This window comes from Solanum tuberosum, unplaced genomic scaffold (genome assembly GCF_000226075.1).
Source record: "Solanum tuberosum cultivar DM 1-3 516 R44 unplaced genomic scaffold, SolTub_3.0 scf00189, whole genome shotgun sequence".
Lineage (NCBI taxonomy): Eukaryota > Viridiplantae > Streptophyta > Magnoliopsida > Solanales > Solanaceae > Solanum > Solanum tuberosum.
Genome location: NW_006239113.1, coordinates 26126 through 50520, shown reverse-complemented (window position 1 = coordinate 50520; position 24395 = coordinate 26126). Strand labels below are relative to the sequence as shown.

General features: G+C 36.2%; 1 protein-coding gene across 6 annotated transcripts; it reads left to right on the top strand.

Annotated features, from left to right (window-relative positions):
- The first annotated feature begins 616 nt into the window (after positions 1–616).
- On the top strand, positions 617–21991 carry LOC102587733 (histone acetyltransferase HAC1-like). 6 transcript variants are annotated; one of them, XM_015312131.1, is made up of 19 exons: positions 617–784; positions 892–943; positions 2162–2474; positions 3763–3886; positions 4003–4282; positions 4386–4898; positions 5068–5502; positions 5646–6772; positions 7842–8138; positions 8924–9202; positions 10574–10702; positions 15636–15836; positions 15929–16071; positions 16175–16487; positions 17018–17157; positions 18497–18575; positions 18666–19058; positions 20209–20426; positions 21602–21991. In XM_015312131.1, exons 3-19 carry the CDS (start codon positions 2284–2286, stop codon positions 21714–21716), a joined length of 4977 nt encoding a protein of 1658 aa, XP_015167617.1. In that variant the 5' UTR covers positions 617–784; positions 892–943; positions 2162–2283; the 3' UTR covers positions 21717–21991. The 6 variants fall into 6 exon arrangements, with proteins under 6 accessions (XP_015167617.1, XP_006355006.1, XP_006355005.1 ...); XM_006354944.2 differs by lacking the exon at positions 892–943 and having other exon boundaries at positions 4003–4273; XM_006354943.2 differs by lacking the exon at positions 892–943 and having other exon boundaries at positions 5652–6772.
- Positions 21992–24395: the final 2404 nt, after the last annotated feature.

Here is a 24395-nt window from a genome sequence, read left to right as displayed (position 1 = left end):
TTAGGAATATGCCAGCCATTCAAGGTTGATAACATGAAATGAACAACTTGAATACTAACTTTCATATCATTAGGAAAATACTCAAACAAGGAGGGTTTTGCTTTAGACACATGTCTCTGAGATAAGATAAGGTTGATTTTTAGTTAAGTGACGTTGTGAGTGTACATATTATTTGGGCGTCATTTCCTATAAAGAAGTCGACCACGTGACTCGACAAAGTCTCGTGCTATTCGAATGTCGTTTTCTAGCTCTGTTTCCTATGAATTGTTTTATAGCGGTATGGTTACGATGCTTGCTCCGAATAGAAGCCATACAACTTTTCTTTCAGATATCAAAATTGACACATGACTCGACAATACAAAAATAGTAATTCTATAATGACATACCAAATTATAACTTATGTTATCAATTATATACTCCTTTTGGTTTGACAAAATAGATTTTGTTAAATTAAGTTATAACTAAATTTACTTTTTTTTACAATTTATTTTAATTTTCATATTTATATAGTATCCTATAAAACATTTTTTTTTTGATAAACTTTTTTCAAACATCTATTTCCCAAAAATAATTCCAACATTTATATTAGTACTAAATTCAACCAATGAGACATGCAACTAAAATTACAATCTACCCCCACCAATAGTCTTCCAAACCTTTCGCCATCCCCGTAAAGTCCCTTTTTGTTCTGTATATCGTCTCGCTGTCTCTCACCGTCGCCGTAATAATCATCGTCGCCACCGCCGCCGGCGTAGCTCTATCATCCACCCACTCGATCTCGGAGGTTCGACGGTTAACCCTATCTTCGTCTCCCAAAAATCTACTTGAATTTTCGTTGATTCTTCACAACTTCTGCAATTTCTATCGGTACTGAAATTAGGTGAATTCCAGTGATTTTTGCAGGAATTTTGAAATTCAAAATGTAATGGAATGTTTTATATAGGTATTTGGATTAAGCTTTCTTAGTTCCTCTATATGGAGTGGCTTTTTCTTCCTATGTTCAAAATTGATTTTTAAAAAATAAATTAATCAGGGCTTTTTATGCCCTCATTGAATTTGATTAAGAAAGCTATGTTTTTGTTGTGTTTTTTAGTTCATTTAGGGGTAAGGTTTGCCTGCACACTACTCTGCTCAGACCCACTTGGGTGATTACAGTGAGTACGTTGTTGTTGTTATTATAAGTTCATGTATTAAGTCTGATAATTTTTTATCTTTCATTTGATTATCATAGTTTTAATTAGCTGAGCTTGTTTTTGCTTGTACCTTTTTTCCCCTCTGGCTCAAGAATTTCCCTGTTTTTCTTTGGGTATATTGTTGTTGTAAGGTCATGATCAGAGGATTGATCATTGACTATTTCTACTCTAGCTGTTGACTTGCCACAATATTCATAGTTTACCTGGATTTTGGAACGGCTGTACTTTGGAAGCTCACATTGGCTGAGTTGTTTAAATTAGTTGAACAATTGTGTCCAGCTTGAAACTTGAGGTGATATTGGGGCTTGATCAAGCTTCTGCACCAATGTTTGGGCTTTACTGAAGCTCGGCTTTAGAGAGTTCCTTAGGGGCCTCTTTCTTGAGTATACACCTGGTCGATTAAGTGGTTCTACCATCTTACTTCTTGGAAATGATCATCAATTATGGTTAATGTAATCATTGTTCAAACATGGCATCAGTTCCTTGGACTGTGTTTTGAACTGCATAATAATATATTTTATTTTATATCCATGTCATACACAGTGATCTAAATTTAATTTGGTTACATCTCCTGTATATCTCTTTTCCAGCTCCGGAATGGGCAACATGATCACTCACTGTCTTTTATTTGGAGTCAAGTGTAGTATTAATTGGTATTTTTTTTGTTCTTGTTCAATTTATGCAATGTTGTCGCTCTTTTGAATTATGTGTAGAGTCTGTTTGTTTAGTGATGAAGTTAGTTGGCGTCCTGGTCACTGGGAATGTATTGTTGTTCCTGTCCTTACCCTGTTGTTCAGATACACGAGAATTGGTATTTGTTATTCTTTTTGCTCATCAGTTGCATCATGTTGTAGCTACTGTTTTTGCGAATTTCCTCTTTCAGATTGCAATTTCTCCTGGAATCTTTTAGATAATGTGATAAACTAGACAGACTCCCTTTTAAATCTTTGGTATTATTTCAACTGTAGGTTTTACTACATTCTCGAATTTGATTGAAAAGCTAATGATGTGTGGGATTCTCAATCATTTGAATGGGTACTGATAGTCCACTTATGAAGTATACCTTATCCAGAAAGATACAAGAAAAAAAATGAATTTTCAGCAAATGTCGGGGCAGATTTCAGGGCAGGTTCCAAATCAAAGTGGCACTTCTTTGCCTGGGCTACCCCAGCAGAATGGAAATCCTTCTCCTACGCAGATGCAAAATCCAAGTGTTCATCGTACTATGCCCAATATGGAGTCTGAGCTCGTGAGAGTTCGCAGATCTATTTCACGAAAGATGTAAGATATTATATTTCTTGTCTTTTTTCTTTTGATCTTAAAATCAACAAAGGAGGATATTTTTTTTTTTTAACTTGTGTAATTATTTTTTGAACTTGATCAACAAAGGAAGATATCATTTTTCCTTCTAAATAAAAAGGAAGATATCTTATATATCTAGGCATCCATTAGTATTTTCCTAAGGCAATTTATTTCTTCCTTAATCCTATTAGGGAGGGATGTGTGGAGTTGGATGGTGTAGACTCAGGCTGAGGTGAAGAGCTACTAATGACCAACTTGTTTGCATTATTTTAACACATTTTTCTTTGATAACTAAGTCTACTTCAATGCTGAAAGAATTGTTGGTGGAGGTCATATGTGAAAATCAGAGGTTGGATACACATATTTTGCTCTTTAAGTTACTCCAGTACGATTATATGAAAAGCCAAGTCTTCTGCTAGCATTGATTTTTTAGGGAGGCAAAACGGACTGTTAAATTTTCGTTTGCTGGGTCCCTTGCCATTCTCTAGCTCATGTAAAACACCAACTCTCTTGAAAGCTGCTTCAACAAGCTATTGTTCTGTTTTGATTGGGAAAGCTTATAAAAGTATTTTTAGTTAGGAATTTTAGAAAGGACTTCAACTTCGAAATACTAGAGTACGTAGTTGATATATAGACACAACAATAGAGTATGATGAAAGAGAGTAGTTTGAGGTGTTTAGCTATTGCAAAATCTTGTGGTGGGGTTTGTAATCTGCTCTTTTATTACCAAACACTGATTGATTTTGGGAGGTTGTAACCCCTTAAGAGCTTAAGAAGTAAATCAATATTGACCTTACTTATTGTGGGGTAAGCCAACCTGGTGCATGAAATCTTCTGGTTTCTGCGGAACACATACCTTTGATCCCTCTATTTCTTTTGCAAACCATCTGAAAATGTATTTCTAGCAAGTAATAAATGTCCGGCATGGTATTTTAAGAACTTGAAACTGTCCCCGCACATGAGAATAAACACTTTATAAATGCACAGGGATATGGTGTGTGAACGTATAGAGCTTCTTGGGTGCTTTTGACAACTTGAATTATGTTGTTTAATGAGCTTATTGGTTCAATATTTTCAGGTTCTCTATAATGTACTCTCTGTTCAATTGGTCCAAAAAGATGCTCTTGTTAATGCATTGTTCATGATTCTTCTTCCAAACTTCCCAATTATTTGTTAAATCTCTTTTTCATGGAATTGATTCTTCCGCATTGCTACTGAGTTAACTGATGATAACTGATGCGAACCTTACAACTTTTCTATTGTCCAGCTATGATTATCTCATTCGGCGGCAGCAGCAGCAGCAGCAGCAAATCCAGGAGATGCAACATCAGAGGATTGTGGATCTAGTTAAACGCCTGGAGGAAAGCTTGTTTAAGAGTGCTTCGACAAAGGTTTACTGTTGTTCCATTTTTGTTTATTATTTAGTACGACGTAAAAAATTGTGCTATCATGGGAAGTCATTTATATTCATTTTGTGAATGATGCTTCATCTTTTTCATGCTTTTAGGAGGAGTATATGGATCTATCGACTCTGGAGAACCGATTACTTTCTGTGATTAAACGCCTTCCTCGGAATAATCATAGCCAACAATTCTCCCACATAAATTCATCTGCCTCCATTGGTACAATGATACCAACTCCAGGCATGCCTCGAAGTTTGAATGCGTCCCTTATTGGGACATCATCTGTCGACAGTTCTGTGACTGCCGGAAGTACTATTACATCCTCTGCAGTTAACTCTGGAAACTTCGTGCGGACAACCAATTTCCCCTCTGGCAGTATGCATGGTGTTTCATTTATTTATGCTGATGATATTACTTTTAGGCATTATTTCTTTCCAAATAATAAGATATTTACTTCACTCTGGTGTAACAGAACTCATCCTTGCAGGCCCCTTGGCAAATGGATATCAGCAGTCTACATCCAATTTCTCAATCAATTCTGGTGGGAACAACCTGGTACCATCCATGGGTGGACAAAGAATAACAAGCCAAATGATACCCACTCCTGGGTTTAGTAATAGTGATAAGTCCAATAATAATACCAGTGCACAGTCTCACATCAATTTGGAATCATCTAATGGTGGTGCTGCCTTTTCTGGGGTTGATTCCACAACAGTGTCACAGACACTACAACAAAAGCAAAATGTTTCTGGTCAAAACAGCCGTATACTGCATACACTTGGCAGCCATATGGGTGGTGGAATCAGGTCAGGATTGCAGAATAGATCCTATGGACAGTCAACTGCGCCTCTGAATGAGGGGCTTGGAATGATTGGGAACAATTTGCAGCATTTGAATGGTCCTGCAACCTCTGAGGGTTATACATCCGCTACCATGCATGGAGACTCCCCAAAGTCGCTACCTCAACATTTTGATGAACATCAGCGACCAGAAATGCAAGGTGACTCCTCGGCACAACACATACCTTTAAGCTAATTCCTGCAATATGCTACTTCCCATATTTTGATATGTTAGAAGTATTTCATTGTTTTGATAACAGGTGATAAATATGGTATTAGCAAACTGAAACTTAAGTGTCTGAAACTTGTATACTCCTGTGTCTTCTGCAGGCACAGTCATCAGTAGTCAGAGCTTGAGTGCTGTAGCCTTACACTCCATGTCAAAAACAAACTCCCCTTTGATGAGCAATACGTCGAACTTGACTGCCTCTCAGCAGATGCCAAATGCAAAGGTTCAACCTGTCGTTCAATCGGAGAAGATGAACTTTCAGTCCCAGCATTATCTGGGAGATGCCCATTTATCTTCTCATCAGCCTCAACAATATCAACAGCAGCCTCAACAATTTCAGCATCAACATAAGTTTGCTCAACATTTATCCCAACAGAAGCTACAAAGTCAGCAGCAACAACTTGTGTTAAGGAGCAGTGCTGTTGGAGCTCAGCTGCCATCTAATCCTGGTACTCAAGTAAAATCGGAGCCTGAAAATCATGATGAAGCCCAGCAAAATCAGTTTCAACAGAAAACCGTTGGAGAGCAATCTAAAGGTAATCAATTGCTTCTCTAATTTAGCCAGCATCCATCTGTTCATTACTTTCTCAGTCTTCAGATCCAATGCAACAATGTTGCGTCCAAACCAGCTTATTGCTGATTCTTGGTTTAAGCCATCTCTCTAACAGCGTTTATGCAGGTGCAGTATTGCAGGGTGAACGGTATCCGAAATCTCAAGATGGGTCTCAGATACCAGGTAGCTTCTTTGAACCAAATGCTCAAGAGGAATTGCGTCAGAGAACTTCCACGCAAGAGGAAGCTCAGCCCAATAATTTATCTACAGGGGGATCTTTGGCCAGTCAATCTGTTGCTAATAGAATAGTTGAAACCAATAATTCGAGCAGTGCCATGCGCAGATCTGGTAATGTTCCTCGTGAACGGCAGTATGTTAATCAGCAGAGGTGGCTGTTGTTTTTGATTCATGCACGTCGATGTTCTGCTCCTGAAGGAAAATGCCCTGAAACCAATTGCATACATGCACAAAAACTATTGAGGCATATGGAAAGATGCAGTAAATTTGATTGCCGGTATCTTCGGTGCCCTGAAACAAAGGTTTTAATTAATCATTATAGGCAGTGCAAGAATGTAAACTGTCCCGTTTGCATTCCAGTCAAGAAATTTATGCAGACACAACATAAAGTTTTTGGTCGTCCTGGCTATATTTCTGATTTGACAAATTCCCTCAATGGTATTTGTAGAACCTATGATGCTGTTGAAACTGCTTCTAAGTTGACTGGCAACCCGAGTCCAGTGGCTGTTAAAACTCCAGAAGATTTGCAGCCTTCTCTTAAACGCATGAGGATAGAGCCATCTTCTCAACCTCATATCTTGGAAATTGAAAATTTTGTGCCTGTTTCGGCCTGTGAGTCTAATGTTTTGCAAGATACTCAGTTTGTTGAACAGAATGATGCTGTGGTAATGAATGCTGAAGTCACTGAAGTAAAGATGGAAGCTTTTGCAAATGCTGTGCAAGTTGGTCCTGGTAGTACTGATATAGCAAAGAATAATTTGGATGATAAATACACCCAAAGGCTTGCTTGTGATTCTCTTGCATCAAGTACTCCAGGTTGTCTTGTGAAAGAGGAAAATGTTAATACTGAGAAGGACATAGATCAGCCTAAACAGGAAAATACATCAGCGCCCTCTGAAAGTACAAGTGGATCCAAATCTGGGAAGCCTAAAATAAAGGGTGTCTCGATGATGGAACTTTTTACCCCAGAGCAGGTCCGGGAACACATTAAAGGTCTGAGACAATGGATAGGCCAGGTCAGTCAAATATATTTCGGACACGCTACATTTTGGAATTGTGCAGTTTGGTTGTTCAAGAAATTGTGATTTAAACGAGTGATTTACTTTCTTTTCTTTTTCTAGATAAGAACTTGATAACCAGTTAGTTAAAAATCCGGATGTTCGGTAACCTTCCCTATGAAGAAGTGGCCTGAGTTGCTTAAAAGATTAAATAGAGAACATGTTTTCACAAATTCTTTGTTCTTTTAGCATTTCTACACCTTGACCAAGTATTCTAAAGGTATGAGGCATACTGTGAAGTGAGATTTATATTTCTTTGATCTGAAATGATTCTTTCAATGTCAAGAGTATGCGGTTGCTGTCCTAACTGCTTGTCAGATCATTCATAATTTGTTGAAAGCACTCAAGGGTGTCGCCTAGTGGTCAATGAATCTGGAATAGACCATGGAAGACCAGGGTTCAAATCCTAGCAGAAGCCAAAAAATGCTTTCTTTATTTCTCTCTAAGCCTGACGAAGTTACGTGGTACTTGTACTGGTTGGAGATAGCAGGTGCCCGGTAGGTTAGTCGAGGAGTAGGCGCCAGGCAAGCTCCCCCATAACACCATTGTTATAAATATACATATTTTAAAATTAATAGTTTGTTTTCCTCTAGCTGAAGTTGGAAGAAGAACAATGGGTAATTCGGGTAGTTATGTGTCTAATTATCTTTCTAGTCAGTAAGTGGCTAATAAGATCTGTCAGACCTTAGTAGTTGTCAAATGTCAAGTACTATTTCAAAGTTAACTGTCTCAAAAAAAATGTCAAGTACTATAAGGCTTAACTAAGAGTTGCTGATGATAATGAAGTGCTATGCTATTTACAGGAAATGTACTATTTTAACTTCTTTCATGTAATCCTTCTACCATGTCGTGTAGACTCAATAAAATTGTTTACCGCTCATTTCTTTTTCTATTGATCTTCAGTGCATGTAGTTTGACAAGCGGCTGATTTGTTGCTATATATGGTCTTCATTTTGGTGACATGTTTGGTTTTATTTCTAATCTGTATGAGTAAACGTGTTCCTTTTTGTTCTGTTCTGCTTGACAGAGCAAAGCAAAAGCAGAAAAAAATCAAGCAATGGAGCATTCTATGAGTGAAAACTCTTGTCAGCTATGTGCAGTTGAGAAGCTAAATTTTGAACCTCCACCCATATATTGTACTCCATGTGGTGCTCGTATTAAACGTAATGCGATGTATTATACCATTGGAGCCGGTGATACACGACACTACTTTTGCATTCCATGTTATAATGAGGCCCGTGGAGACACCATCGTTGTTGATGGAACCAGCGTTCCAAAGGCGAGGATGGAGAAAAAGAGGAATGATGAGGAGACTGAAGAATGGGTATCTTTCTAGACTCTTTGCATTTTATTTGACAAATATAGTATCTTATTTTTTCTTTTTATATAAGAGAGAGTTGAGGCTGACGTCCGTCGACGTGCCTGCTTCAACAAGGGTATTTTTGGAAGAAGAAAAAAAAACACCTTTTTTGTTTCACTTAATTATGTACAACTTTTCCAAAATTGCGGGACCTACTTTAGCTACACCCTTTAGTTTTAAATTCATGTCATGTAGTTATAGTTTTATTATTTTGAATGTTATTGATATTTGTTTAAATTTTGTAACTACTTCGAGTAAAAAATTGACGGTCGATGAAGAAAAATACTTCAATCAAGGACATCCCAATGGCTTCCTTCACTTTAGGTTTGCGAGAAAAAAGAATGAGATGACTTACTACCACACACACACACACACACACATATATATAATTATTTTAGAGCAAAAATTTCAAATTATTTAATCAACACCACTTAAAATTTACCAATATTAGTAATTTTCTCGGTATTCATGTTACACTAAATATGATGATTTACTACCACACATATATACATATATATAGCTTATTTGAGATGGAAAATTTAAAATCATTGAACTAAAACCACTTAAAAAAGTAAGTTTGTGAACAAATATTGGGCCTGTGCACAACACAGTTTTTCCTCAGTAGTTTACTGTAGAAATGGGGGTTTGGAAACTTGTATGGTCGATGCTTTTTGTCAATAACATGTTTCTTTTGTTCTAGTTTTAATTTTTATTGGTCCCGTTACATAAGTGGTTACTGCTTTGCGCAGTGGGTGCAATGTGATAAATGTGAAGCTTGGCAACATCAGATTTGTGCTTTATTTAATGGTAGAAGGAATGATGGTGGGCAAGCTGAATATACCTGTCCCAATTGCTACATAGCAGAAGTTGAAAGAGGTGAGCGCATGCCCTTACCACAAAGTGCTGTTCTTGTAGCAAAAGATCTGCCTCAAACAACTCTCAGCGATCACATTGAGAAACGATTAGCTAATAGTTTGAAGGAGGAACGGGAAAAAAGAGCAAAGCATGAAGGAAAAGGTTATGATGAGGTAAGTCAATTGGCTTGACTTGTTAATGTTTTGCAGTATAAAATGATTAATGCATTGAGACTTGATTCCTCTGATAAGTAAACAACAACATCAACTACTACTACATTCAGTTCCAAACAAGTTGGGGTTGATTATGTGAATTCCGACCGACCATGTTTGTCCATTTAAATTAATCTCAGTCCAAAATTGCATTAAATAAATAAATAAAAAAGTTCTAGAAGTTCTCTCTATTTATAATGACATAAATTCTATGTTGGGGCTAAAACAGTTCTAGATAGCATGCCTAAACGTTCAATAAAACCTTATCACTTTATTTTTTTGATTAGGTAAATAATTTTATTAGAAATTGGGGGAAACCCCTGTATACTTTATCACTTTATAACAAATGACTCCTAGAAAGCATAGGATCTAAAGTACACATACTTACATGGTTAAAACACATACCCAGCTAATTGATATCATTTATATAGATCTTTTTGTTCTATTATGCTCTATCCTTAACGAAGTTTGCATGGATTCCAAGGAATTGGAGGCCCTTTGAGGCTACTTTTCCATGTGATTTTAGGTCTTGCTTGTCCTCCTAAACACCTTCACCCACCACAGTTTCCGACTTAGTGATTGGTGCATTTGAAGGTTGATGCCTTCACCAAATTATCTCAAGCAACTGTCTCATTTCATCCTTAATAGGTGCTAATAAGTACTTCCTACACTTCCTGACGAATGTGATCACTTTTAGTGTTTTTATAATCTTGTATGGTCATACATCCATCTTAGTATTTGGATTACAGTTTTTGTGGATGTGTTGAATTTAACAATTTAACATTCAATCCATATAACATTACTGTGCTTATAACTGTTCGATAGAACTTACCTTTTACTTTGGTAAGCATCCTTATCACATAACACTCAGTTAAAACCTCTCCATTTCAACCATGGAGGGTAGTTGTATTATATAAAAATGAATAGGCCCAGACATCCACAATCAAGGTCTGATTCTTTCTGTGGATGCTGCTTTTGTCACTTTAACCTGTATTGTTGTTATAGTCCAGTTGATTAGGGCCAGTCTTCTAGAGGGAGAAATTAGAAATTAGAAATTAGAAATTAAAGTTCTAGGGTGCTGATCTGCAGCTATAAGTGTCGGAGATGTTTGTAAGTGAATTTGCATCTCTCTGTAGCTCATGCAGTTTGAGCTATTATTAGTGAACAAGTCAACTGTTGTCAGCCTTTTTCCATCAATGCTTCTTTCTCATTGTGAAAAAATATCATCTTTAGCTTTTTCTAACTTCTGTTTCTGCATTTAGTATTTGGCAGTGGTGTTAACAAGTTCACTTGTGCCTTCCTAATTTTGCTCCTACTTATATTTGTTTGCAGGTTCCTGGAGCAGAAGGACTTGTTGTAAGAATTGTGTCATCAGTGGACAAAAAGTTAGAAGTGAAACCACGGTTTCTTGAGATATTTCAGGAAGAGAACTATCCGCTGGAGTTCCCGTATAAATCAAAGGTACCTTCAAGCAGAACTGAATCATGCTCATGAATGTCAATTCAGGTTTAATGATTTGAATGAATGTCACATATCTTTATCTGGCACTATGATACTGAGAATTAGTTGCAGGAGTATCTCGATAACTTTTATTTTGAAAAGGTAAGATGATTTTAAAGAAAATAAGCAACAAAGGATGTGCTGTAGCAGCCGGTACACTATTTACAGAAGAAAAAACAGCAAATCATGCCTGTTTTTATTTAATTTCCTAGTCTTTTAGGGATTGTATCACCTGCATAACTGATTCAACATTATTCACATGTTATCTACACCATGAGCGAAACAAATAAACACACATTTAAACTTCATGTTTACTATAGAATCAGCAGAATCGTTGAAACATCCACTGTTTCTCTGTCCAAATAGTTCACCAAATGATGCTGGGCTCTTGATCCTATGCCTATGCTTGTTCTTCCTTTGACCATTTCTGTTCCAGAATCTCAGCAACTCACTTGTTGAACTAGGCATTACCCAATGCTGACCAGTAACATTCCGAAAAAATCTGTCACAGCTGGGTGGTAAGTTTGCAGTGCAATCCATATAGGAGGCATTTACTGCATTGAGCTAGAGGTTTTTTTTGTAGATTGTCATTAGTAAGATAAGCTTCTTTGCTCACAATTCATGTGAACAGGTTACCTTGAGAGGAGCTTTATAATTCCAGATTTGCTTCCAAGGCCAAGGCTTTTCTAGATTCACTTCTCCTGTGAGATCTCTGTAGCAAGAAGACACTGTAAACATTCCTTTGCTGTTGAGCAACCATCTGATGGCATCTTCCGAGTCACTGAGATTTGAATGGTTGAAAAGTTCAGCAGCACTGTTAGCCTCATTGTTCATTGAGATTCCTTCTGGAGCTGATATTCCTTCCTATTCTCTTATTGTCTGCCAAAGAAGCTGAATTATTTGCTGCCAGTAAAAAATGAACAAATCAGGGAACTGGCTCTTCAGTTGCTCAGTTCCATTTGACTTATCCTTCCAGAAGAAGATCTTCACTTCATTGTCCACCTTGAACCCTATTTTAGAATTAAAACAGCGTCAATGGGTTCTAATGTCTTCCTAAATTAAAACACCTAAGGCAGCTTTAACTTCTCTAGTACGCCATTGCTCCTCTGCTCCATATTTGTTCTTAATCACACCAACCCAATGGGCATCTACTTCTGAGTACATCTCCTTAACCACTTCCTCCACAGGCTTTTATTCTGAAGTCTGAGATTATTAATCCTCAAACACCATCTGAAGTCTGAGATTCTATTTTTTATAAGAGAGGCATGATTCCCTCGTAAGAACATTCGATTTTACCAAATTAAATGTCCTTGTTCAGTTGTCCTTATAGTATGGTCAAGAAGAATTTCCTCATTATCTTGTCAATTCTTTTCTTGAGCTTATCAGGTTTAGAAAATAAAGGCATCACAGAGGTCTGAAGTGAATCTAGCACACTGTTGACTAGTACCAGTCTCCCTCCCAATGATAGTTACTGCTTCTTTCAACTTGCTAACCTTCTTTCACATTTATGTAAAACCCCTTCCCATATACTATCGGCTCTATGCTTGGCCCCTAAAGGTAATCCAAAATAGAAGCTTTTTCTCCCGTTAATAACAAGATGCCTAAGTTGATCAACCTTTGCATCACACAATTACCAATGTATCATCTGCATACAATAATGTGAAACATCCAATAGATTCTGACTGCTATGGTTGACTTTGAAATCTCTTATCCTGCCAATTTACATATGCAACAATCAACATTCTACTATAACCTTCCATCACCAATAGGAATAAGAAAGGAGAAATAGGATCTCCTTGTTGCAATCCTCTTTGAGCTGCAAAAGAATCTACTGATGTCCCATTAACAAGAACAGAATAACTGACTGTGCTGATGTCAAAGAAAATCCACTTGATCTCCATTTTACCCCAAATCCTTGTGCATGTTGATTAGGCGTTCCCTCTACTTCCATCAATCTCTCTGTATTTGGCGTTATCTCTACTTCCATCAGTAAATTAGCTCTGACCAACAAGTCTTCTTCCTGAATATTATCATTTTCCACTGCATTATCCAATTGTGCACCTTGTGGAAGGAGTTTGTTTCCTATTTCCCAGACTTCCATAGTTGCTTTTGTTCCATTCCCTCAGTCTTCCTTGCAGAAGGTTAGATGTTTTAGGGTCCATCTAGAGCTTGGTTTAGCATTGGAAACACCATAACCTCTTTATTCTTTTTGGTAAGTATGGCTTTTCAGTACTACCTAAGTACTGACTGAAATACAAATGTTACTAGTGTCAAAAAAAGTTGTAATTTTTTCGACAAGATATAGTCTGTTGTTCCGTTATACAAAGGAATCCACCAAACATTAATAAACAAATCCCTCAACTTCCAACATCAAATTTTCAAACTTGAAGTAGGTTCTGCTCCTTACTAGTCACGTCATAGAAGTTGTATAGGAGCATGTCCTTGTTTCCTAATAGAATTTCAAGAAAATGATTTTCTATATACGGAAAAGGCTCAAAAATACCCCAGAACTATTGAAAATTAGATGACTTATACCCTTTGTTAAGTTTTGGGATCAATTTTACCCATGCCGTCTATTTTTGGGACCACATCTACCCTTATGTCTAGCAACGAAAAAATTCAGAGCTCTCAGTGCTGGAGTTATTGTCTAATTCTATTTTTGGTCCTTGTGTTAATGAGCTGATCATATAACCTTTAATTAAATAAAATGTGCAATTTTAGTCCTTCAACCTCATTCGATGTTAACACCGTTAACTTCTTATTCTGTCTATATCCTCTTCAATGGAGACTACTTTCGTAGTTGTGAAAGAGATGCAGCATACTACTTAGAGTCTCAGACTTTACGCTTCATAAATTCCTTGTAGTTAACTTAGCTATGACAATATAATCAGTCAAGTCAAAGAATAAGGAAGAATCGTAATGTGCGAATAACTTTTGTGCGAAGTTCCACTGGACAGTAGCATAATTAATAACAACATTCTTAAAACAAGACTAGTTTTTACTATTACTAGTAGTTCAACTTATGTGATTTTATTTACAATCTTACTTTAACGTTGATTTTCTTTCTTTTAGTACTAAATAGTTAAGCAGATGGTGCATCATCTGAAATAGATCTGTGTTGCAACTTACAATCTTCGGTTACTGGTTTTTACTGTTGAGAAAGACAGCTACTAATGTGATTAGTTTTGAGATAATTAGGTCTGCTTAACTGTTTTGTTCTCCATGATTTCATGTCTTTGATGCAAGAAAGACGAAACTGCAAATGAGGATAAACTCTAATTAGCCTACCGCTAAATGTGTTCCACTGAAGTGGTTAACAAAAGAATTTAAAAATTGACGTGTTAGCTTCAAGTTAGGTTAAAGGACTAAAACTACACACTTTATTTAATGAAAGGTTAAATGTGCTATATCAATTGAAATAGTAGATGCCAAAAATCGGAATTAGGCAATAACTCATGGACTAAAACTACTATCTTCCTATTTAATAATAAAAATAGTATCTAAATAGTTATTTCTCTTTTAAAACATTTCACTCCATTGGTAAGTACTATATCAATTGAAATATATTACTCAGTAGATGCCAAAACGAAGGACCCATTTGGCCATAGATTTCCCAAGTAAACTTTGGCAAAAAAATTGGCAAATAGTGTTTGTCTATACAATTTGTCATTATTTGGCAAATAATCCTAATTCCCAAATACTTGAAAAAACTAGTATTTGGGCCAAATCTCATTATTTGGGATACACCAAGCTTTTATCTTTTACAAAAACACCCTCTATAGTAGTTGTTTGCGCTGTATTACATAATTTTTTACGTGAACACCAAAGTAGTGATGAAATATTCAATGAATATGAAAGTGATGATATGGTTGTTGATGAAAATGATGAACAATCGGCTCAGGGTAACAAAGTCATGTGCTCTGTCTACTTCACGATATAGGGAATGATGCTTGTTGCACTCTTTCTAAACTACCACATTGCTCTAGTGTCATGGACACTACTTGTTATTTGTTGCAACGAAGATCCAATTGACTTGTAATACAAACTTATGGTTAGTTTTGATAGTTTTTTAAATTTATGGGTATAAATCATATTTTTTCTAAAAAAGTGAAATATATTTCCCAAATACTACACATGGTGAAATTTCACCCAAATTTTCACCCAAATAATATTTGCCAAAAATATTTGGAAATCTATGGCCAAATGCAAGCGAAATGATTTCAGAAAACAAAACTAAATTTGGTGATGACTTTTCGCCACAAAACCCTTTTGTGGCGATCCAATGACCACTAAAAGAGAGGGATGTTTTTGGCTGTTAGACATTAGGGTAGATCTGGTGCCCAAAATAGACGGCAGGGGTTAAATTGACCCCAAAACTTAACAAAGGGTAAAAGTGGTCTATTTTTAATAGTTCATGGGTATGTTTTACCCTTTACCGTTCTATATATAGAGATTAGGGCTGGTGTGCCATTAGAGAAAAGATGTTTCACATGCAAAAGTGATGCCTTCATGGTCGTACATATTCATTTGCTTCATCTTCCATGACCCGAAATATTGTCTCAAAATTCCCTCCTGATCTTGAATAGCCTTCAATTTTTTTAATTTCCTCCATTTCCATCATGAAGAAGGTGTTCTTTGGAGGGACGTTTGATAACCTAGAAAGTATGGATCATAATTTGAGCATAGGAGGCCAAGTTTCAAAGCTTGTTTCTGAAATACGACTATTTACTGATTAATGACATGCCAAACGGTAATGTTTAGACATTCTTATGTCTCAATATGTTTAAATCGTGGCATTATCTTCAGATAGGAGTCTTGTCTTTTATGTTCCACTTGCAATTTGGCGATAATTATTTGAGTTCTGGAATATGGACTGAAAAGTTGCTTTCTTCAGGTGTTATTGTTATTTCAGAGAATTGAAGGTGTGGAGGTGTGCCTCTTTGGCATGTATGTTCAAGAATTTGGATCTGAATGTGCACAGCCAAATCATCGCCGGGTTTATCTCTCGTATCTAGATTCTGTTAAATATTTCAGGCCAGAGATCAGAACAGTGTCTGGAGAGGCTCTCCGCACATTTGTGTACCATGAAATTTTGGTAATCTTTGTTCCCATCTTCCAATTGCTGATTCTAGATATTTTCTATTGGTTTGTATATTAATATATATATATATATATGTTTCCACTCAGATTGGATATCTAGAATATTGCAAAAAGCGTGGTTTCACGAGTTGTTATATTTGGGCTTGTCCTCCACTTAAGGGTGAAGATTATATATTATATTGCCATCCCGAAATTCAGAAGACCCCAAAATCTGACAAACTCAGAGAGTGGTGAGCTTAATAATGTTTTTTTTTATATAGATTACCTACTGCTGTATGTAGGTGTATTTTCTCATATTTGTTATTAATTACACTAGTGTTTTTCATATTCCAGGTATTTATCAATGTTAAGAAAAGCTAAGGAGCAAAATATAGTTGTCGAGCTCACTAATTTATACAACCATTTCTTCATATCCACGGGCGAATGTAAAGCTAAAGTAACTGCAGCTCGTCTGCCTTATTTTGATGGTGACTATTGGCCTGGTGCTGCAGAGGATATGATTTATCAACTTCAGCAGGAAGAGGATGGGAGAAAGCAGCATAAAAAAGGAACTATAAGGAAGACCATAACAAAAAGAGCTCTGAAAGCATCTGGTCAATTTGATCTTTCTGGGAATACATCTAAGGATCTGCTTCTAATGCAAAAAGTAATTTTGATCTCTGTCTACTCATTGTCCTTCTAGTTCCTATATATTGGCTAGTTGGTTGATTGATTTGCTGTTAATATGGGAGTTGTGGCTTGCAACTTCCGAGAAATTAAACTATGATTTAGTATTGTGCTCTAGAGTGAACTTTGCACTCCTTATTTCACCCAAAGGTTTGGCCATTAATGCAGTGGCTGAAAACCATGGGAGACCAGGATTCAAACCCTAGCAGTGACAAAAAGCTAGGTGATATCTTCCTATCTGCGTCTATGCCTTGGTGGGTAGAGTTACTCAAACCTGTACTGGTGCGAGGTCGCTGGCACTCGATGGAATAGTCGAGTGTGCGCAAAAGTTGGCATGGACACTATTATTTAAAAAAAATTGTTGCACTCGTTTGTTATCTTAGTGTGTAGTGTTTTGTTTCTGTTTTGCTTTATTTTCCATTCTTCTTTACAAAAGCTGATGATCATACTGCCTGTCTCCATTAATCTGCACTTTTAACTCTGTCCATTTTCTTTTTAAACTTGCCACAGCTCGGTGAAACGATTTCTCCAATGAAGGAGGATTTTATTATGGTTCATTTACAGCATGCATGTACCCATTGTTGCGGTCTAATGGTTTCTGGAAATCGTTGGGAGTGCAAGCAATGCGAGAATTTTCAGCTTTGTGACAAGTATGGATCTCATCTCTCTATGCTTAGAGTTGTAAAAATTTCCTGGTTGTTATAGAATCATGCTTTGTTGCAACATTGTATGTGGATCGGTAAAAATTTCATCTGTAGAAAATGAACTGTTTTTGTTTTTCCTCCACTCATGAAGAATGAATATAAGTCTTAGTTTAATGTCAAATCCTTTAAAGGGATATATATCAGAGCTAGTACCAGCAACTCCAACTGTTTGTTTGTGAATTTATTTATTTTATGAGATCTCAGAGGCAACCAGAGTGTTCATATGAAGAAAGGTATACGAGGCTAGAAAAGACGCAGTACAACGTTCAAAGCAGGAAAGAGAATATAAACAAAGACAGGAATTAAATTTTTTAAAGCAACTAGCTTTGCCTGTCATTTGGTCATTCCTCTTTAGGCATTTGCAGAGCGTATACGTCTTCTCATTTATGAGGCTTGGACTTCTACTCTTTGCTGTACAAGTCCTCATTAAATGAAACACCTCCACTTTCTCATCATTGGTGTGTTTCACCAGTCCATATGAGTTAGAATATGTGGTTTTATTTGGTGGTTAAAGTGTCATTTGCCTCTTTTTGAGCATGTTGTCTTTTGCAATCTAGAAGCCAACCGATTGTTCATTGTATTGAACTGATTGCCCATTTCCGGATTCAAACAGAATGCCACAGAAAATATATTTTAGCAGATCCATTGAAGGAATCGAATAGATCCCCTTCTCAACAATCCATCTCTTGGCAGAGAATAAAAAAAAAACCCTTGCTGGTGTTGGGGTGAGGGTGGGGGTGCTGTCTAGCTAGCAGAACTTCACGGACCAATTTTTGGTTGTGGTGTTGAGACACTATCCTTCCCCCCTCTCTCAGCCACCTTCCTTTTCCCCTTTTGGTGAAAGATAGTGTATAATTAATATATTTACTGATTGAAGTGGAAAATTTTGATGCTGAGAAGGTAGAGAATATAGAATAAAATCTTTTCCAACAGAGCATCTATAAAGACCCAATATACCGATTTGTCCCATAAAAAGTATGTTATGCGAAGAAGCTTAGTATTTTGCTGCACCGTGCCCGTGGTAGATTTAGTTCATATGGTTTCTGAGTCTTTATATTGTGTGTTTTTTGATATAGCTATTAGAGAGATTGCATATTGATCAATAAATTAACCTGGGGAATTTTTAAGATCCCAAAGAAAGAACAGAAAGGATGCATTGCATTTTGTTTTTGTTATACTCTTTTTGGTGTATGAAAATATTCGCAAGAGATACCATTTGAGAGAGAGTTTCTTATTCCCTAGTGTTTTTCCTTATAACATTTGGTCTTTATTGGTACTGTTTCAGGTGTTATGAAATTGAGCAAAAACTTGAAGATAGAGAAAGACATCCTATTAATCAAAAGGACAAGCACACACTTTATCAAGTAACTATTTCTCTTCCCTCCCCTTCCCCGCCCAAAGTTGGAACTTGTATTGTGTTTCCATGATTAAGAGATTTCAATGAAATTTTCCAGTGTGAAATCAAGGAGGTACCTCATGACACGAAGGATGAAGATGAAATTCTCGAGAGTGAGTTTTTTGATACAAGACAGGCATTTTTGAGCCTTTGTCAGGGAAATCATTACCAATATGATACCCTCAGGCGTGCTAAACATTCCTCGATGATGGTCCTTTACCATCTTCATAATCCCACGGCACCAGCATTCGTGACAACTTGCAACATTTGTTACCTTGATATAGAAGCTGGTCAAGGCTGGCGATGTGAAGTTTGCGCAGATTATGATGTTTGCAATGCTTGTTACCAGAAAGATGGTGGGATTGATCATCCTCATAAGTTGACTAAGCATCCGTCCTTGGCTGAGCGTGATGCACAGAATAAAGAAGCTAGGCAACTACGAGTTTCACAGGTGCATTCTCGGCCCTTAATGTAATTTGTGGTTTTGTGCCTGCTTCCTACGTTTAGTCTTTGAAGTCCTCTATACAACTTTTCGGTCAGTTCTAGATCCCTTGCACCTACCTCACTGTGTTCTTTGGGAGTTTTTTCATCGTCTTTGAATCACCATATGTTAGTCGTAGTCCACTGCAGCTTCTAAATGCTACACCTTTTCTTTCTCAGAAAAATTCCTATGACCATTCTCCACAAAATATTTTCTCTGGACAAATAAATATTATTTTCATAGATGACACACCAAGATGGTATCAAAAGTAAGAACATTGTAGTGATGTTGCTTGATGACTGATGAGCATAACCTGTCAAATTATCCCAATTATGTCATCAAAAAGGATTTAACTTCTTTCATTAAAAGTTGTAATGTAAAAATAAAAGTGATCTTGTATTCTTATGTATGTCTTGATATTATGTAATATTAATCTATTTCCACAAAATAGCCCCAAAAGAGACTAATTGTTCAATTCTCCAAGTAGCTCTTTTGATAAGTAAATATAATTTTATTCGATATGATAAGAAATGGATCTTGGGCCTTTATCAATCCAAAAGCTAGCTCCTACATTGTGAATTGCCAATAATCATATAAGGAAATCAATCCCTTCTAAGTTATATTTGACAACTTCTATTCATTGACCTTTTCTTTGAGTAATGATAATTGTTTCATTCATTTCCTTGAAAATCCTGAATAGCAAGAATACAAGGTCTTGCTTGTGATGTAAATTTGCGAGTTCGCAAATTGTCAAAACAGGTCTGTCTCTTGAATATCCTTTTTTTTTTTGGAAGATTAGAGCTATCCAAGGATGTTATCTTTTGCAAAAAAACTATTTTTTCCAGAAATTTTTCCAAAATCTCCTTGGAAGTTTCTTGATTGAACATCTTAAAATTCATATGAAATAGAAAAGTATTAGATGCTGTTCTCTATCCTAATGGAAAAGATAAAGAGGACAATGATTTAATGATACCTTGCAGTTCAACTATCATCTGTGGTATAGATGGTTCTGTTTACATATAAATGAAAATTATTTTTACTCGATTATGTTTTCTTTCATTTTATTAAAAATATATACTAGATGTGAGATCTGACATGATTTCTCCCCTCAACTCTACAGCTTAAGAAGATGCTTGAGCTTCTGGTGCATGCTTCTCAGTGTCGCTTTCCTCATTGTCCATATGTGAACTGTCGCAAAGTTAAGGGGCTTTTCCGCCATGGTATACAGTGTAAAATACGAGTTTCTGGAGGTTGTGTTCTCTGTAAGAAGATGTGGTATCTCCTTCAATTGCATGCTCGTGCATGCAAGGTATCTGAATGTCATGTTCCGCGATGCAGGTTTGTTGGCTAATGCTTCCTTAGATATCTGTGATCTGTTAGAATATTAATGTATATAGTCTCACATGGAAAAGGATTATTATGAATAACTATAATATAGATACACATCTTAATAATGTATCGTGTCTTTACTTCTCACATGGTAGCAGAGCCTTGGTGAGAGAATATCGTTGTGCAAAAATACCGGCCTCTTCCTAGAAAGAAAATCAGTCACCACAATTTTCTGGTGACCCAAGTGGTTGTCCGCATTAATGCAACTTACTAACTTGCGAAAAATAATACTACTAATACTACTACTACGATGCTTTGAAAGCTCTGACAGCAAAGCCCAGTTAGCTCCTCCAACACCTGACACCTCACGCTCTCTGGCCCCGGCAACAACAGTTTCCGGCGGCACTTCTGATCCACGTACTGAGCACGTGACGAGTTCTCCGCCAACTTTAGCTTCTGATTCTTGGGGTGCGATTGGTGATTTCGACCTAAACCCATCTTTTCTCAAGCAGTTCTGACAACCAGATTTACAGACCTTCCCCTTTTTTGTGCAGTTTCGGGCAACAACCTTCCCAGTAATATTTTGCGATTATTTGCTTAGTACTCTCTTCAATCCAATCATGTCTCTTAGATTCGATACTTCTAGTTCCAAAAATATGGGAGTTGGAAATTGAAGTGTTATGATTACTTCAGATTTCTTAATGGCATGTTCAAACTATTTAACTTGGGCTTCCTCGGATGAGTTGTAGTGCAAGGGTCAAGGTATTCAAGATTACTTAACCAAGAAGACTAGTGAGGTAGATGAAAAGGCCCGACCACAATAGGAGAAGGTTGACACTCAATTATGTAATCTCTTGTGGTGATCTATGGATTCCAAGTTGAATGCCCTTGGTTATTCCATTCCCAGACATTTTCAGTTTAAGAAAAGGCTTGCACTTTATACATTAATGAAATATCTCATTTTTATGATATCTCAGATGAGAAACTTAAAAGAAACAAGATATCTCTGAGGTCTTACCTAAATCTATTCTTAAGGAATCTATCGTTATTTCTACATCTCTAGCAACAATGCCACCACTCCTGACTTGTAATGATTCATGTTCTGCACCTATTGTATTGGCAGTTCTTACTTTTGAATATCAACTATCGATGTAAAGTTTGCTATCTTTTTACCCTTTATACAGAGATTTGAAAGAACATTTGCGGAGGATGCAGCAGCAGGCAGATTCTCGGCGGAGAGCTGCTGTCATGGAGATGATGAGGCAGCGTACAGCAGAAGTTGCAGGCGGTTCTGGTTGAAGATATTGTACATACTTCAATAGGCATGGTGCTGAAGTGTTATTGGAGGTAGGACTATGGAAGCGTGGAATCATTGAACACACAAAATCTGCTTCATGCATACAGGGCGTATTCATCCATAAAAATATGCTCTCCGATGGGAAAAGAAATCTATCAGGTCTGGTTTATCATCACTCTAATGATTCCTTCAGTGACACAGCTTTGGATTACTTCTATAATGATGGTTATAGAACCTAGCTGCTCTTGACAACCATTCCATGGTAGTATAGAATGCCTACGAGCACCGCCTGCACGTGGCACATAGGTGATTCTTTGATTTCATTCTACCATAAGTAGCCATCATTTGATGGCAGATGTAATATAGCTTTCCTTATTTAACTTGAGCTTGCAGTGGGAAGGGATGGAGAACTAGCCTTTTTGTTAAGTAAAAATTGTTTTGCTCCCTTCTACTCCATGAGTTCTCAAACTGGATTTTGGTTCTGTGGATGATTTATAATCTATAATATGATAAATATATTTAAAGATGATAAGAGTTACAAGTAGCTAATATATATTGCTTCTGTTTTGCAAGCAGAAAATGTCTACTACATGTGTAACTATTTACTTATGTTTTTCCTTATAAGAAACAACCATAATTCCTCCTCAGCTTGACCAACAAAATTCTATATATATTAGTGTACAGCCACTAGACTGGAAATGAGTGTCTTATGAAGTTCTACTCATGTTCCTCTTAAACAAGCAAAAAATGAAATGTTCAAATACTCCACTCTATGTGAATGTGCAATATTGACAGTACTAGTTACTATTATCACTCGCAACCGCATCTACCCCTTTCATCATTATAATTATATCCACTAAAGCTACAATCGCTATCACTGCCTCCCACCACCACTATCTCTGTCAATTACTACTATTACTATGGTCAATTCCTACTACCAGCATTACAACTAGCATCACAACCAACTGTCTCAAATATATCGTCAACCACAACATATTCTTCAACCACTATTATTAATATTGTCAACTACCAATATTAATCAACTTTATCGGTACAATCATAACCATCACTATCAACTCTCACCATTAAGCTAGTCACTACGACATCAACCATCTCCATCATCATGACTATTACCACCATCAATACTAGTCACTAACACCAATCATTACCACTCTCACTATTATAAACCATCTCATAATCACTAGCATAGTTTTATTATGTTTTAATCAAATGCTAATAATTTTATTTTTTAAAATTTATATTTGTTAATAGTCAATTACTTTTTAATTTGAATTGTATATTTATATGTACAAATAAATAAATTATGCATATTTAGGTGTTGAAATCAAATAGTCATAATCAGTCACTATTAAGATTTAAAGAGAACATCTTAAATATTCTGTGTTCAGATCTAAAGACAATATCTTAATCATTGAGATTCAAACGTCTTACTCTTCATCATTAAAATAAATGAGGCCTAAATGTTATTTTTTCATTTCAATTTATGTGACGCCGTTTAACTTGACACAAAATTAAATAAAAGTAAAACTTTAAAAAATGTGTGGTCTAAAACATTACTTGGCCATTGGTGTGAGCATTAAATTATTTCACTAATAACAAAACATAAATTTGAAGTAAAACTGTTTCTAACTATAAAAAGATTGACATTCTTTTTTACGAATTAAAAAGAAAAATAGCGTCAAGGTAGGACTATGGACATGAGGAAGTGTTTTGACAGACAAACATGTTATGGTTGTGCTTCAAAGATATAGAATTCTATGGAAAGTGGTTTTCAGTCAGAAATATTATATTCTAAAAGCTAATTATTACTTAAAAATAAATATAGTAATGAAAGAAAACTTATTTCAGAAGTGACATTTCCTATGGGTTTCCTTTTTCCTTTCCCGTGCACCCCAAAACCCCACCTCACCACCCTCATCCCTATGTTGTTTGCCTAGATTATATAAAAGTGTTTTTAGAATAATAATTTTTATTTATTTATCAAACACAAATAAATAAATATAAAATTCACTTATTTTTTAGAATATATTTTCCTCCATACCAAACTCAAATGAACAATCCTATGTATTTCTACAAAATAAGATTTGGGAAAAATAGCGTGTACAGAGAGATAGAGGAGTTGTTCTCGATAAATTTTACCAAATTCATATTTCACCATATGAGTAATTGTGTTTCTCTTTGTCTCCCTTTTCCTCCTTAGCTCCTACAAAATTTGATTTCGATGGGTATAAAGCAAAGAAGCTTTATAGCACAGATTGCTCCATATTTATGATCTAATTTCATTCAGGCATAAGTTTAGAGAATTGTTGCCTATATACGGAGTAAGTTTCATGAAAATTAAGTTATCAAGTATAAGTTATGTAGTGTTTAATTCACTCGACATAAATTTTATAGGAATAACTAGCGTCTCGTATGACATTACTTGTGGTTCTCAACTGAACTTTAACCATGATCCAGCATAAATTCTATAGGAATTATGCAACATAACTTGTATTATATTATGATACGAAAATATGAACTTAGGTTCAAGAACTTTCACAAGTATATAAAGTAACAAGCGATAACGGGATGTTGAAATACTCTACAGCTACGTAAATACGCGACACTGACAGTAACGTCTTTTAGTAATGCCAGCGCCCTTTCACTTACCACTTCAACAA

What these genes read in the sequence shown, in the direction of transcription:
- LOC102587733 (XM_006354942.2), top strand. Translation starts at nt 2,284, where the DNA reads ATGAATTTTCAGCAAATGTCGGGGCAGATTTCAGGGCAGGTTCCAAAT. An exon ending in GGCAACTACGAGTTTCACAG is followed by an intron (nt 19,059 to 20,208) that starts GTGCATTCTCGG and finishes TCAACTCTACAG; the next exon opens with CTTAAGAAGATGCTTGAGCT. An exon ending in TGTCATGTTCCGCGATGCAG is followed by an intron (nt 20,427 to 21,601) that starts GTTTGTTGGCTA and finishes CCCTTTATACAG; the next exon opens with AGATTTGAAAGAACATTTGC.